Raw genomic sequence first — 14,582 nt, forward strand, 5'->3', positions numbered from 1 at the left:
TACGTCAATGTCACTGAAAGGAAAGGTTTAAAACATTTTGTATTCATATTTTTTTTATTTAATTTTGTTCAGGAAAATCACTGCAATCAAGAATCTGTGGATGAAATCTACAAATTAAACCCCATTCTACGGCACACAAAAAGTCCTCTGTATGCCCCCCTTTTACCCTTTTCGTACGGATCCGAAGATCATTCCAGTAAGTGAATCACATATTCTGTTTTTTATCATTTACTTTCTGTCTAAAAGTCACACTTTTTGCATCATAAATGAAGAAGAAATAATCGCTCTCAGAGTCAAATTCTTGCATGAGTTGTGTTAGTGTTATTATGACTTCTTAACATATGGTGTTATCGGAAATATTAGTTTAAAGTTTATTAAGAATGTCTTTTTATTTGTTTATGTATGTATTGTGCTCAGCTCCAAAACTGTGATAATGCATTCTCTAGTGGAACAACAATAAAACAGTTTATTCAGAATTCAGTTGTAGCATGTTGACCTCTAAGATTATAACAGTGAATGATGGCTGGACTTTGGGGTCAATGCTAGGGCTCTGGTTGTTAAATAACCAGAAAATTCCACTGATTGCATTCATAGACATAGGACGTAATCACATGCTATGTATGAGCAATGAGGGTTTAAATGTAGCGCGGTCAAGTATTTGCAAAAACAAAGAACCCTGCAACATTTGTAGTTGTGCACTCCTGTGAAGGGTATGAAAAAATTGTTCTGAGACCCTGATTACAAAAAAAAGGCCATGTTCCCTGTAACGGCTACCCAGATAGAGAGAGGGTTTCTGCCGTTGAAGACGTCCTTTTTCCCTGCAAGCTGCTGTGGAGAAGTAGGCTGCTGTAATCCCATCCACGATATCCAGAGTGAGGAGCAGGTTCAGCTGTAAACAGGAGCAGAATAATATTCCCAAATAATCCCCTTCCAAGAACGAGACGAGGCTACGTTTTGAAGGGTCAAGATGAACTGAGGACTGGAACACCCAGCCTGCTTTTTATTAGAAATAGATACACACAGAACACTCCCAGGGGGAGGATGAAAACAACCAATAATACAGATGGTAACACCCCCACGTCTCCTCCCCTCAGATAACTACATAACCCAATTAAAATGTCCACATTTTTCCACCAGTTCTGGATGTACCCCAAAAACAGGGGGTACAGCTTTAAATCCGGTAGCGCTGGATAGCTCTCCTTCAGGGGGACAATATATCCAAAAATCACCCCATTCGGATGTACAGTTCGGGAGATACAACGTTCCAAAGTTTTGACCGACCGCACAGACCAACTAGCCGAAATTAGTTCCATGAGTTTTGGCCTTGCGGTCGGTCTCCGTTCGCACGGTAAAAAGGTATGATACTCTGGCCATCCATGCGAATCGCGGGGTTCGCTGGAATCCCCATAGATGATTGCATATAACTACCGAACGAGGGGACGTTCGGTAGTTTCCGTACGAACTTATGGAGGTCTGGAGGATTCAGCGGTGTTCGCCTGTTTGCGTATCCGTTTTCAGTTCCATGCGGTTACAGGCAAACACCGCTGTTCGCACACAAGATGGCCGCGAACACGTGGAAAGTCCCGAAATGGCGGCCACCTCTGCATTACACGTGAAATTCGCACGGAACCAGACGAACAGAGGAATGGAACGAATGGATGTGTAAGTTGTAATCCCCTTGTTTGTTTCACATCCACCAGAGGTTGGTAGGGATCTGTTACACTGCTCCCCTTTTGTGGAACACTCCGGCAGACCCGGATTGATCCTTTTCGGGTCAACTTGGGGCTGTCCGGTCCTTTGTTAGGGCAATAGTTCTGTTTGTCTGGACAGACCGTCCGCGTTCCCATTAAACTTGCCAGGGCGGTATTGGATGGAGAAATTGTATGGCTGTAGTGCGAGACTCCATCTCAGTAAGCGTCCATTATCTCCAGCTACTCTGTTCAGCCATACAAGGGGGTTATGATCAGTAATTAAGGTGAATTCTTGACCATACAGATATGGGGTTAATTTCTTTAGGGCCCAGACCAGGGCTAAGCACTCTTTTTCCACTGCCGCGTAACTCACTTCTCTAGGTAACAGTTTTCTGCTGAGATACGCGACAGGGTGTTCGCCCCCGTCTTCGCCGACCTGGCTTAGCACTGCCCCCAGTCCGTACATGGACGCATCTGTGTGGACGACAAATCTTTTGTTAGGGACGGGGGCAGATAAGACAGGTGCATTGATCAAGGCTTGTTTCAAGGTTTGGAATGCTGTTTCACAGGCGGGAGACCACAGGACTACTCTAGGTAAATTCTTCTTTGTTAAATCTGTCAAGGGTTTGGCGATGGCGCTGTAGTCAGGGACAAATCTCCTGTAGTACCCTGCCGTCCCTAAAAATGCTAACACTTGTGTCTTAGTGTGGGGTGTGGGCCAATTGGCTACGGCCTCTACTTTAGCGGGTTCTGGTCGTTGTTTCCCACACCCCACCCGGTGTCCCAAATACTGGACTTCAGCCATGCCAAAGTTACACTTCTCCGGCTTTAGAGTTAGGCCGGCGGCCCTAATCTGATCCAACACAGTCTCTATGTGTTGTAGGTGTTCCCCCCAAGTCTCGCTATAGATCGCAATGTCATCCAGGTATGCGCAAGCGAAGTCCTGGAAGCCATCAAGGAGGCGGTCCACTAAGCGCTGAAAAGTAGCTGGGGCGTTTTTCATCCCGAAAGGCATGACCTTAAACTGGTACAGGCCAAACGGGGTGACAAACGCCGACTTAGGGATAGCGTCCTTGGCCAGGGGAATCTGCCAGTACCCCTTGCACAAGTCAATGGTGGTCAGATAGCGTCCCCTGGCAATGCGATCCAATAGCTCGTCTACTCGGGGCATGGGGTATGCGTCTGTCACAGTTCGGTCGTTGAGGCGTCGGTAATCGACACAGAACCGGGTCGTCCCGTCCTTTTTGGGGACTAGGACGACGGGAGATGCCCAGGGACTGTCGGATGGCTCTATAACCCCTAGTTTTAACATCTCCTGAATCTCCTTCCTCATCTCTTCTTTTACAGCCTCGGGAATTCTATAGGGAGTTTGTCGGAGCGGGGCTTGGCCTGGGGTTTCTACGTAATGGGTCGCTACAGGTGTGTAACCTGGCTCCTGGGAAAAGGTTAATCTCTTTTCAACTAGTAGTTGCTGGAGTTGTTCTCGTTCTGTGGGAGTTAATCGCTCCCCTAGCTGTACTGTATTAAGCAGCGTTTTGGACTCGGGGTTGGCTAATAGATCAGGGATGGGGAGACTGTCAGGGTCCTCAGAGGCGGGGATGCATATGGCGGCTATGTCCTCGGGCCGTTCTTGGTATTCCTTTAATAGGTTTATATGAAAGGACTTCTGTATCTTTTCGTCCTTGCTACTGGCAATGATATAGGTGGTGTCACAGACCTGGGCTACTACTTTGTAGGGGCCTTGCCAGGAGGTCTGCAATTTATTTCCTCGAACGGGTTTAAGTACTAGAACTTTCTGTCCTACCTGGAATGTTCTCAGCCTAGCGTTCCGATCGTACCAATGTTTCTGCCGACCCTGGGCCGCATGGAGATGATCCCGGGCCATCCGGGCTAACTGTTCCATACGGTCCCGCATTTCTAGCACATATGGTACGATGGGGACACCTTCGGGTTCCGTCTCTCCCTCCCAGTGCTCTCGGATGAGGTCGAGAGGGCCTCGCACCCTCCGTCCATAGAGCAGTTCAAAGGGAGAGAACCCAGTGGACTCCTGCGGTACCTCCCGGTAAGCAAACAGGAGGTGTGGCAAAAATCGCTCCCAGTCTCTGTATTCCGCCGTAAAGGTCCGTAGCAATTGCTTTAGGGTACCATTAAAGCGTTCACAGAGACCGTTAGTCTGGGGGTGGTACGGTGAACTAAGTAGGGTCTTAATACCACAGACCTTCCACAACTGCTGGGTTAAGTCTGCGGTAAACTGGGTCCCTCTGTCCGACAAGATTTCCTGGGGGAATCCTACTCTGGTGAATATCCCGACTAGCGCACTGGCGACAGTGTCAGCCTGGATATTCGTCAGAGCGACGGCTTCTGGGTAGCGGGTGGCATAGTCCACCACGGTAAGAATGTATTTCTTACCAGAGGGACTGGGGTTAGGTAGGGGTCCTACTAGATCGACTGCCACCCTGCTAAATGGTTCCTCGATCACAGGCATAGGGGACAGTCGAGCTTTCGGATGATCCCCTCTCTTCCCCACCCTCTGGCATACATCACACGTGCTACAGTAACGGCGCACGTCCTTCGAGATTCCTGGCCAAAAGAAGGTCTGAGTGATTCTGTAGGTTGTGCGGTTACCCCCTAGATGTCCTGCTAACGGAATGTCGTGGCCAATTCGGAGAAGCTCCAATCGGTACTTTCTAGGTACCACTAATTGGCGCTTCTGCGAAGGAGCACAGCCTCTCTTCCTGCCTTCGGTTAATCTGTATAATCGGTCCCCCTCCCATATAAAACGTTCCCGCTCATCCCCTCTATTGTCAGCTAGTTCTCGGTACTTTCGGAGGGTGGGGTCCTGTCTAGTTTCCCTCCCAAACTCCTCTGGGGTGTCCCAAGCTAGCGGTCTATCTGTAGTGTCATTGCTAGGTGTCTGTCGGTGGCTTACCTGGGTCTCCCGACCTGTTGGCGGATCGTCCTCGATACGGGTCTGTGAGCGGGTGGTCACGGGGCAAGCCGCAGCAGTAGTGGGTAAAAAGGCCGAGGCTAGAGGGCCAATATCATTGCCCAACACGACCTCAGCGGGTAGGTTGTCCATAATGCCCACCGTGGTCTTTCCTGACCCGACTCCCCAATCCAAGTGTACCCGGGCGGTGGGTAAGCGAAAAACAGCCCCCCCTGCGACCCGAACAGCAACAGTACGGTTAGACACAAGCTCTGGTTTCACCAGATGCTTTTGTATTAAAGTGATGGTAGCGCCAGTGTCCCTTAGGCCTTGTGCTATCTGTCCATTTACACGCACCTCCTGACGGTGGTGCTGGCGATTATCTGGGGAAGCCGCTTGTATGGGGTTGGTCTCATATAATATTCCCAGGCATTCCTCAGGGCTCCCTTCAATTTCCAGGCAATGAGCAGCAGCGGGGCGTGAAGATGGGCTTTCGGTGTTAGATGTGCGCCTCCAATTATTATTGGCTGATCCCAACGGGCAAACACGGGCAATATGTCCCAGGTTGCCGCAGCGATGACACGTCACTCTGTAGGATTCCCGGGGCTGGTTGTTAGACCCTTGAGGACGTGGAGGTCCTGGGGGTACCGGGGCCCGGAATTCTGTGCGTGCAGCGTAGGTTGGGGTGCGGGCCTCTGTTCTAGGTGCTGGTCGCGTAGTACCTTGGCTCACTTTTCTCGTTTCCACATATTCGTCTGCTAGTCGTGCTGCCTCATTTAAGTTGGCTGGGCGGCGATCTCTCACCCAATCCTGTGTATCTGCCGCCAAATCTTGGAAGAAATGTTCCATCAAGAACAATTGTAGCACTTCTTCTCCGGTGTTAGCATTGCACCCTTGCATCCAATGTGATGCCACCCTTTGTAGCTTGTTTGCCCATTCCATGTGGGAGTCCGCTGCCTTCTTTTTGGACTCCCGGAAGCGACGGCGATACGCCTCTGGGGTGACTGCGTATCGGGTGAGTAGTGCGGCTTTCACCCGCTGATATTGTGTGATATCTTCGGCCGTGAGTGCCCGAAAAGCCTCATTTGCTTTTCCTGAAAGTTTCCCAGCCAGAATAGTAACCCATTGGTCTGGGGGTATCTGGTGCAGTGAGCACTGCCGCTCAAAATCTGCCAAATACCCATCAATCTCTTCCTCATTTTCTGCAAACGCTTTAAATGCAGTAAATGGTATTTTCCTCCCTGCAGCAACGGGAGGAGGAGTAGGAACTATATGTGTACTAGCTTGTTGCGCCAATACATGTTCCGTGTCTTGCCTCCTCTTAGTCTCGATCTCCTCTTTTGCGTTCTTGAACAGTCTGTCTAATAGCTCCGTGGTCTTTTCCGGATATAATGCTAATCTTCGCTGTACAATAGCAGTGAGTACATCGTTCTCGCTGACCGGTGCAATAGGTTCAGTTACCTCCATGGATCTATCCATTTCGTCCAGCTCCAGTAGGTCAGCTATCAGCTCTCTCCTTGGTCTGTTACTAGCACTCCTACCACGATTTTCCAATAGATCTTTCAGTGTGGGTCTTTTCAGCTTGGCATACTGAGACTCCATTCAGCACTTGCTCCTTGGGCAAAAGAACCATCCCACCGCTGCCAACCAATGTAACGGCTACCCAGATAGAGAGAGGGTTTCTGCCGTTGAAGACGTCCTTTTTCCCTGCAAGCTGCTGTGGAGAAGTAGGCTGCTGTAATCCCATCCACGATATCCAGAGTGAGGAGCAGGTTCAGCTGTAAACAGGAGCAGAATAATATTCCCAAATAATCCCCTTCCAAGAACGAGACGAGGCTACGTTTTGAAGGGTCAAGATGAACTGAGGACTGGAACACCCAGCCTGCTTTTTATTAGAAATAGATACACACAGAACACTCCCAGGGGGAGGATGAAAACAACCAATAATACAGATGGTAACACCCCCACGTCTCCTCCCCTCAGATAACTACATAACCCAATTAAAATGTCCACATTTTTCCACCAGTTCTGGATGTACCCCAAAAACAGGGGGTACAGCTTTAAATCCGGTAGCGCTGGATAGCTCTCCTTCAGGGGGACAATATATCCAAAAATCACCCCATTCGGATGTACAGTTCGGGAGATACAACGTTCCAAAGTTTTGACCGACCGCACAGACCAACTAGCCGAAATTAGTTCCATGAGTTTTGGCCTTGCGGTCGGTCTCCGTTCGCACGGTAAAAAGGTATGATACTCTGGCCATCCATGCGAATCGCGGGGTTCGCTGGAATCCCCATAGATGATTGCATATAACTACCGAACGAGGGGACGTTCGGTAGTTTCCGTACGAACTTATGGAGGTCTGGAGGATTCAGCGGTGTTCGCCTGTTTGCGTATCCGTTTTCAGTTCCATGCGGTTACAGGCAAACACCGCTGTTCGCACACAAGATGGCCGCGAACACGTGGAAAGTCCCGAAATGGCGGCCACCTCTGCATTACACGTGAAATTCGCACGGAACCAGACGAACAGAGGAATGGAACGAATGGATGTGTAAGTTGTAATCCCCTTGTTTGTTTCACATCCACCAGAGGTTGGTAGGGATCTGTTACATTCCCGACAATTAACACAGTGAAAGGGATTGTTACAGATAAAAACACATATAGCAAACACAATGGTTTGCTTTTAATTTATACATATGTATAGACACACACTGTATTAGTCCAGTGATGAATGTGTAAAATAACAGATGAAATGAATATCAGGGAATACCTTTTATATTGTGCTAACAGAATTTTGGGACGCCAAAATTCTGTTAGTCAAAAAATGAAAAGGTATTTTAGTGTGTGTGTTAATATATATGAAATACTACTGCTAGGGTTAATCCCAAAATTTGAGAGAACTAAATGTAGGATTAACATCTGGAATACGTTTTTACAAAAAAAAATTGTAGATCAGTGAAATAGCCAGAGTTGGAATAAGCCATATTAGGGCCCCTTCCTAGAGCCTTATGCGTTGCTTCTGTGAAGAAGGATGTGTGTGGTGGTTGAGTGTTATTTATTTATTTATTTATAAAATATTTTACCAGGAAAGATACATTGAGATTTCTCTCGTTCTCAAGTACGTCCTGGGTCCACAAATCATTGCATTGTTACATTAGGGTACAATAAAATACCAAAACAATATTAATACACAATAAATACAAATTTTAACATAGAACAGGTAGGAAATATATAATCAACCATGACAGGTGCATTCTGTTTTGAGGTATGTAGAGAGGGATCTCTTAAAGGACTTTAGGCTTAGGGAAGATTTTAAATTGTGCGGGAGGTCGTTCCACAATTGCGGTGCTCTGTAGGAAAAGGAGGATCGGGCTGCTTTCTTTTTGTATTGAGGTACACTAAGTAAAGTGTTGGTACTAGGTCGCAGGTTATAGGAAGTGGGAACAGCTGGGGAAAGCATTGTGCTCAGGTAGGGTGGGAGTTTCCCAGAAAAGCTCTTAAACACAAGGCTGGAAAGATGAAGGGTGCGTCTGGATTCCAGCGACAGCCAGTTTAGTTATTTTAGCATGTCACTATGGTTATGGAATTCTCTGCCTGAAGAGGTGGTTTTATCAGAGTCCATACAGATGTTTAAACTGCAATTGGATAAATACTTGCAAAAACATAACATACAGGGATATAATTTCTAATTAGTGGGGCAATAGCTGCTTGATCCAAGGAGACATCTGACTGCTATTTTGGGGTCAAGAAGGAATTTTTTCCTAGTTTGTTGCAAAATTGGAAGCGCTACAGACTAGGTTTTTTGCCTTCTTTTGGATCAACAGCAAAAACAAATGTGAGGAAGGCTGAACTTGATGGACGCAAGTCTCTTTTCAGCTATGTAACTATGTAACTTCTATCCCATTTGCTTCCCACTTTTAACAGGAAATGGTGAGACACCTAAAAATGAAAAATATATTGCTCTGTTTGCATTTCCCATAAAACTTGCTACTGATTTCTGCTGGAACTATGTGCAATATTCAACCGAACGCAGCATCATGTCATTCATTAACGAACAACAAAAAATTATGAAAAGAACACTGCAGCATTAAGAATACATATCTGTTTTCCTAATGCTACAGCCCTGATGCCCCTTGTCAATTAGTTGCCCCCCTAACTGATTCTCTATGGCTGAGCACGACAGTACTGCACATGTGCACATAACATCATGTATGTTACGGTGTGAAAACCAGAAAGTAAGATTCCCAGGTCACATATTATTATTATTATTACTGGTATTTATATAGCACCAGCATATTCCGTAGCACTTTACAATATTATCAAAGGGGGAGATTTAACAATAAATGAGACAATTACAAAAACTTACAGGAACAATAGGTTGAAGAGGGCCCTGCTGAAACGGGCTTACAGTCTATAGGAGGTGGGGTGTAAGACCCAACAGGACAGGAGGTAGCAATCAAACAAGGTGGGAGTGAAGCAGAGCTGGAGGAGAGAATAGAGTGCTGCCCTTTAGGAGAGAGCAAGGGACAGGTATGTGAGGTAGAGGATACTCTGGGAGGCCATAAACTTTCCTAAATAAATGGGTTTTCAGGCACTTCTTAAATGATTGAAGACTAGGGAGACTAGAGAGCTTGATGGTCGTAGGCAGGCTATTCCAAAGGAAAGGAGCCACCCGCGAGAATCCTGCAAGCGTGAGTTGGCCGTACGAGTGCGAGCAGCAGACAAGAGAAGGTCATGGGCAGAGCGGAGAGACCGAGAAGGGGCATACCTTGCCCCAATAGATACCATACCCCGGGGTCTTGGAGGCATGCCTTAAAATTGCATTTCCAAACTCTCTAATTAGTGTTCTAACAGGTTTTTCAAGACTGCAGGCACTACAACAACCTCAATTATATGAAGTTGTTAAAGTGCCTACAGTGTACCTTTAATATTGCATAGTAAATGGAAATTCCCCCCACTACCTTATTTCAGGCATTTCTGCTTGCCATAGTCATTCATTTTTATGAATGACATATTGGCTGCGGTAGTATTACACATATGGGGTTTATTCACCAAACCTCAAACTAGCATAAACTGTAAACCAGATTACAAACTTCAGGCTAAAATAGCCGAGCAATGGCTATAGCCGACATGGAGAATGTTTTCCACATCATTTATTGCTGCCTAAAATTGTTACATTTTGCAATTCAGTTTTCAATAAATAAACTCAATGTTTAAAAAAATACGGCTATGGGTGACACCTGAGTGATATACGACCGAAAGCAATGTGAACACAGGGATTGGCTGAGAGACCCTAGCTGGTGCCGGATTTAACATTATGTCACCTATTAGTCACTGGACAAGAATCAGACCAATGGGAAATATTTAGAAAGGGATACTAAGAAATCAGTATGTACATTTCATTTTTTCATTTTCTATACGTATTTGAATTTATTGTCTATATAATGAATACTTTCAAAAAAGGAAGTAAATGTACTCTAGAAGAAGCACTTTCTTAATTATTACAATACTGAAAGTGTGGTGGATTCATGGAAATGGTCAACAGTAGAGATTTTCCAAATTGGTATATACAAAGTGGTACAAAAAAAAAAAGATTGGAAAAAAAAAAGTCTCAGTTTTTGTTCTGCGAGCAGTGTTTTCTTTTTCCATGTTGCAACATAATGGGGGTGGAACGGGAAATCAGATCAAAAGACAGAACACAGTGAGTCATTTCTAAACTTCTAGGCGTCTAGGGTCCAAAATTAGGACAATGATTTCCTTATTCTCTAGAGTGGGAAAACCCAGAGCGAACAGGCCACGGTTTTGGTAAATGGTCTCTTAACAGATTATAATGGATTTTGTTGTGCCATGGGCCACATTTTCAGTTTCATATTACTATTGGAAACAAGATCTGTGATCAGTGCCCCCTGCAAAATAAAGAAAGGAGAGGTTTAATGCACATTTGTTTTTTGTTTCCTCCGTGTGTCCACAGACCTCGTATAAAGCTTTGCAGGGTTTACATCAAAGAAAATGCGAACAGAGAGTTCTGGCACCAAAAACGAAATGCTCTTGATTCTCGGATGTTTATTTGATTAATCATTTTTCCTGGGAATTGTGCAAATACAAAATAAATTTGCTCGTCAAAGCTACATTGACAGTATTTTAAAGAAAGCAAAAACAAATTAAGTTGTAAAATTGCTTTAAATAAAATAACTTTTATCTAATTGTTTTTAGCTCTTTCATCTAAAAAATAAAATTAAAGGGACTTATACATAAAACCAGGATTTTGTTTTTAAGGAATAAACATTTCAGACCAAATTAGTTAGGCTGGAAAAATAGCTTGGTTGTAGAATTCTTCCAATTTGACTACGCTGATCTAAAATTTGCAAGTCCTGTGTTAATTCGTCACAATTTTAAATTTAGTGAATATCCCACTAGGGTCAGATTAAAGTAAAGCACAAATGTAAAAAAAAGACACTGGTGTTGTTTGTGTGTCTAGAAGGAAGAGTGGACACATTTAATTCGTTTAGCACAAAAGGCACTGCTCTCTCCCCCATACTGGACGACATTACTTACCACAAACAAAAATGCACACCATAGATATAGAAAAAAAGGTTCTTTGTTCAGACCACCATCATCTAGGTTTAATGAAGGTCTTAAATAATTTTATTATCCTACTAACAGAAACATGACAGATCCTTGGAATTAAAACCTTGCATTATGGTGGCAAAACTATTTTGGTGAAAACATAGCCCTTCAAAGGTTGTGTAAATGAAGAGCAACTTTGTGGTGCTTATGTGAGCTACCGAATGGTTTTTATTGGATTATTAGAGAAGGGTTGGTGGGGCTCCACATTACCGACTAGTGACCTAGTAGCTGATGATAAATTAATAGTTTGGGGTATGACACCAATAATGCAACATGGCGAAATAATGGGGAATTATCTAAAAAATATGATTATATAATACATAAATACATATGCCTGCAGAGACTTATCTAATGTACTATCACTGTATAATATGTATTATATTAGACTAATATACACTGTCTTATATTGCATAATACCGGCTATATAAAGCTGTATGGATCACAGCCACGTTGTTCCTAAAACTAGATAGAATCTAATGTATTAATTTAGGAAAAACATTCATATGACTTTCATCAAGTTCAGACAGTAAAATTAGAGTTATCACAAAAGATGTCTAAAGCGAGGTTTGGTAAAAGAATACATATGGTTGCATGATGTAGCTTTATTTTGGCAACTTGCATAAGAGAAGCTTGAAGTAAATCCATTAACGAATGCTTAAAACAAATATTTTAAAAATTACTATTGTTTTTAAGGAATTCAATTGCTATTTGTGGTGTCATTTCTACTTCGTGTCTTAACTCTGAGCTGGCAAAGTGAAAGAATATTTTTAAACACATTACTAATTTGAATGCTAATTACCCATCAAACATGTAGATATCCGTATTTTTTTATATTTTTCTTTAGCTCATAATGTCAACGGTTACACGGCTCTCCGGGATGAGGCTGTCAAGATCTTTAACTCTCTTCAGCAGATGGAGAATGAACGAGATCCTATTCCCCTGATACAGGGAGTTCTTCAGACCTGTCTGGACCTGCGGCCTCTGAGAGATGAGGTTTACTGCCAAGTCATCAAGCAAACCACGGACCCTCCTGAGCCTGGAAGCTTAAATGACCTAAGATATTGGCAGTTACTTACCTGCATGAGTTGCACTTATCTACCTAGTCCTGCTGTGCTTCGTTTCCTCCACACTCATTTACAGAGGTGAGTTGGGCTTACCTTGAACATGCTTATTTATAGCTTCAGACATCATCACCATGACTCTTGTATCTTACTCACCATATAGTCCCCATTATTATACAGTATGTTTATCATGAACGCGTGACAGCTTATTGCGTGTTAAAGCAGCCTTGCCATGATTTTCTTTTCTCCTTACTTTCCTGATGTCCTTGTATCTCAAGGAGAGCCATCAAACTATAACATGAAACATGAAAATACAGAGAACAGGCAACAATTCAAATAGCTTTTCTTTCGGTGGCTTCCGGCTCAGTTGTCTAGCTAGTATTAGCTGATTAGAAAGTTAACCTAATATATTTGCATATCAGACTGATAAGACCCAAAAGTACGGTCTGGATCCAAAATGCAGGCTGGCTCTCCCTGCTTGAGAGATTCAGAAACCCAGACAATCATTTCAGCTTTGTTAGACATTGTCAGTGAGTTATAGCTGATAGCCCTCTAAGGGTCCACATCTGAAATACCCTTTACATTTTTGGAGAGCCACTAAATTAAAAGAGGGTGCAAGAGAATCCTGAAAATGTACAAAAAGTCAAAAAACATAAACTTTAGTGGGTTCCACTCAGTTCTCTCTGTAATGGCATGAGTTGAGCTTAACCCCTTAAGGACCAAACTTCTGGAATAAAAGGGAATCATGACGTGTCACACACGTCATGTGTCCTTAAGGGGTTAAGGGGTTAAAGTAGCTTGAGAACTGAGCGGGGACCCACCAAAGGGCAAACTATAAGATTCCCCCCCCATCTCAGTATTCTCATGCAGCATGTTTTCTCCCTGTCCCCCCCACTGCAACTCCTTCTCTCCCTGCCCCCTCCCCACTGTAACCCCTTCTCTCCCTGCCCCCTCCCACTGTAACCTGTAACCTATTCTCTCCCTGCCCCCTCCCCACTGTAACCCCTTCTCTCCTTGCCCCCCACTGTAACCCCTTCTCTCCCTGCCCCCTCCCCACTGTAGCTCCTTCTCTCCCTGCCCCCTCCCCACTGTAACCGCTTCTCTCCCTGCCCCCTCCCCACTGCAACCCCTTCTCATACCTGCATTGAAACACAAACATTCATACACATACTTGTTTATATGTATATTTTTATATACATAATATACACACACTGCACCCACTACACATGCACTGCAATCAAACGCAAATGAACATACAAACAAACCCCTGTATTAAAACATTAAAATTATATACAAACACCCCTTAATTCAAACACCAACACTACATACAAAAGCACATGTGCATTTAAAGTCCAACACTACATACAAACACACTCCTGCATTCAGACGCAAACACTACACACAAGTACACCACTACATTCCAATGGCAACAGTACATACAAATACACCCATACATGCACACATATACTTCATACAAAACCTGCCGAACCCTGCCTAAGCATGGATACCTGTTCATCTCTATGTTCTTGGACTCTGATATGCCTCTGACCGGTATAGTTTAGCCAGACCTCCTGGACTGCAGGTGGAAGCAATCCAAGCCCTTTGTCCATTGATTAGGATGTGAGATTATCACAACAATGTGTTCCTCACACATAAAGTCTAAGTCCCACTGTTTGCTCTCTAGCCTGACACTCACTCACCTACTCACTTAATTAATCATATACTCTCTTTCGTACTAAGTGTTAGGCATTTTACTTCATCTTGCCTAACACACATGTCAGTTTGCACTTTCTGATTTCCTTACTACTAATACCTACCCAGCTTCTGACATATCTGGCAAGACCTTGTTCACTACTCAAAAAAAATAAAATAATTGTGCGTTTTTACTCTATGTCATGATAGCACTGCTGGCTTGGCTGTAATTCTTTTGCACAACAAAAATAAAGAATTAACTAAAAAAAAATAAAGTTGCCAATTTTATGCCTCTAAAAATGATTGCCTTGGTGTGCCAATTGTATGCACCTAAAGCTGATTGCCATGGTGTGCCAATTGTATGCACCTAAAGCTGATTGCCATGGTGTGCCAATTGTATGCCTCTAAAGCTGATTGCCATGGTGTTCATTTTTAAAATATGCATTAAAAGCAAGTGGGTCTCGGCCCAGTTTGGGAAGTCCTGGTTTAGGTTCTTTCTGTAACGGCACAAGATGAGGTAAAAATAGATGAGGAACAGCACAAACACACTAAACAAAAAATACAGTTTAGAATTGTAAAGGCTAC

The 14,582-nt window shown here is 44.0% G+C and overlaps 1 protein-coding gene across 2 annotated transcripts in view; it reads left to right on the top strand.

The window, feature by feature from the left end:
• PLEKHH3 (pleckstrin homology, MyTH4 and FERM domain containing H3) overlaps positions 1-14,582 on the top strand; it is a 99,984-nt gene that overhangs the window by 68,111 nt on the left and 17,291 nt on the right. For both annotated transcript variants that reach the window (XM_063458932.1, XM_063458933.1), the window contains exons 6-7: positions 73-196; positions 12,089-12,386. In XM_063458932.1, coding sequence (XP_063315002.1) covers positions 73-196; positions 12,089-12,386 — 422 coding nt within the window. The remainder of the gene's footprint in view (positions 1-72; positions 197-12,088; positions 12,387-14,582) is intronic.

This window comes from Pelobates fuscus, chromosome 6, assembly GCF_036172605.1.
Source record: "Pelobates fuscus isolate aPelFus1 chromosome 6, aPelFus1.pri, whole genome shotgun sequence".
NCBI classification, from domain to species: domain Eukaryota; kingdom Metazoa; phylum Chordata; class Amphibia; order Anura; family Pelobatidae; genus Pelobates; species Pelobates fuscus.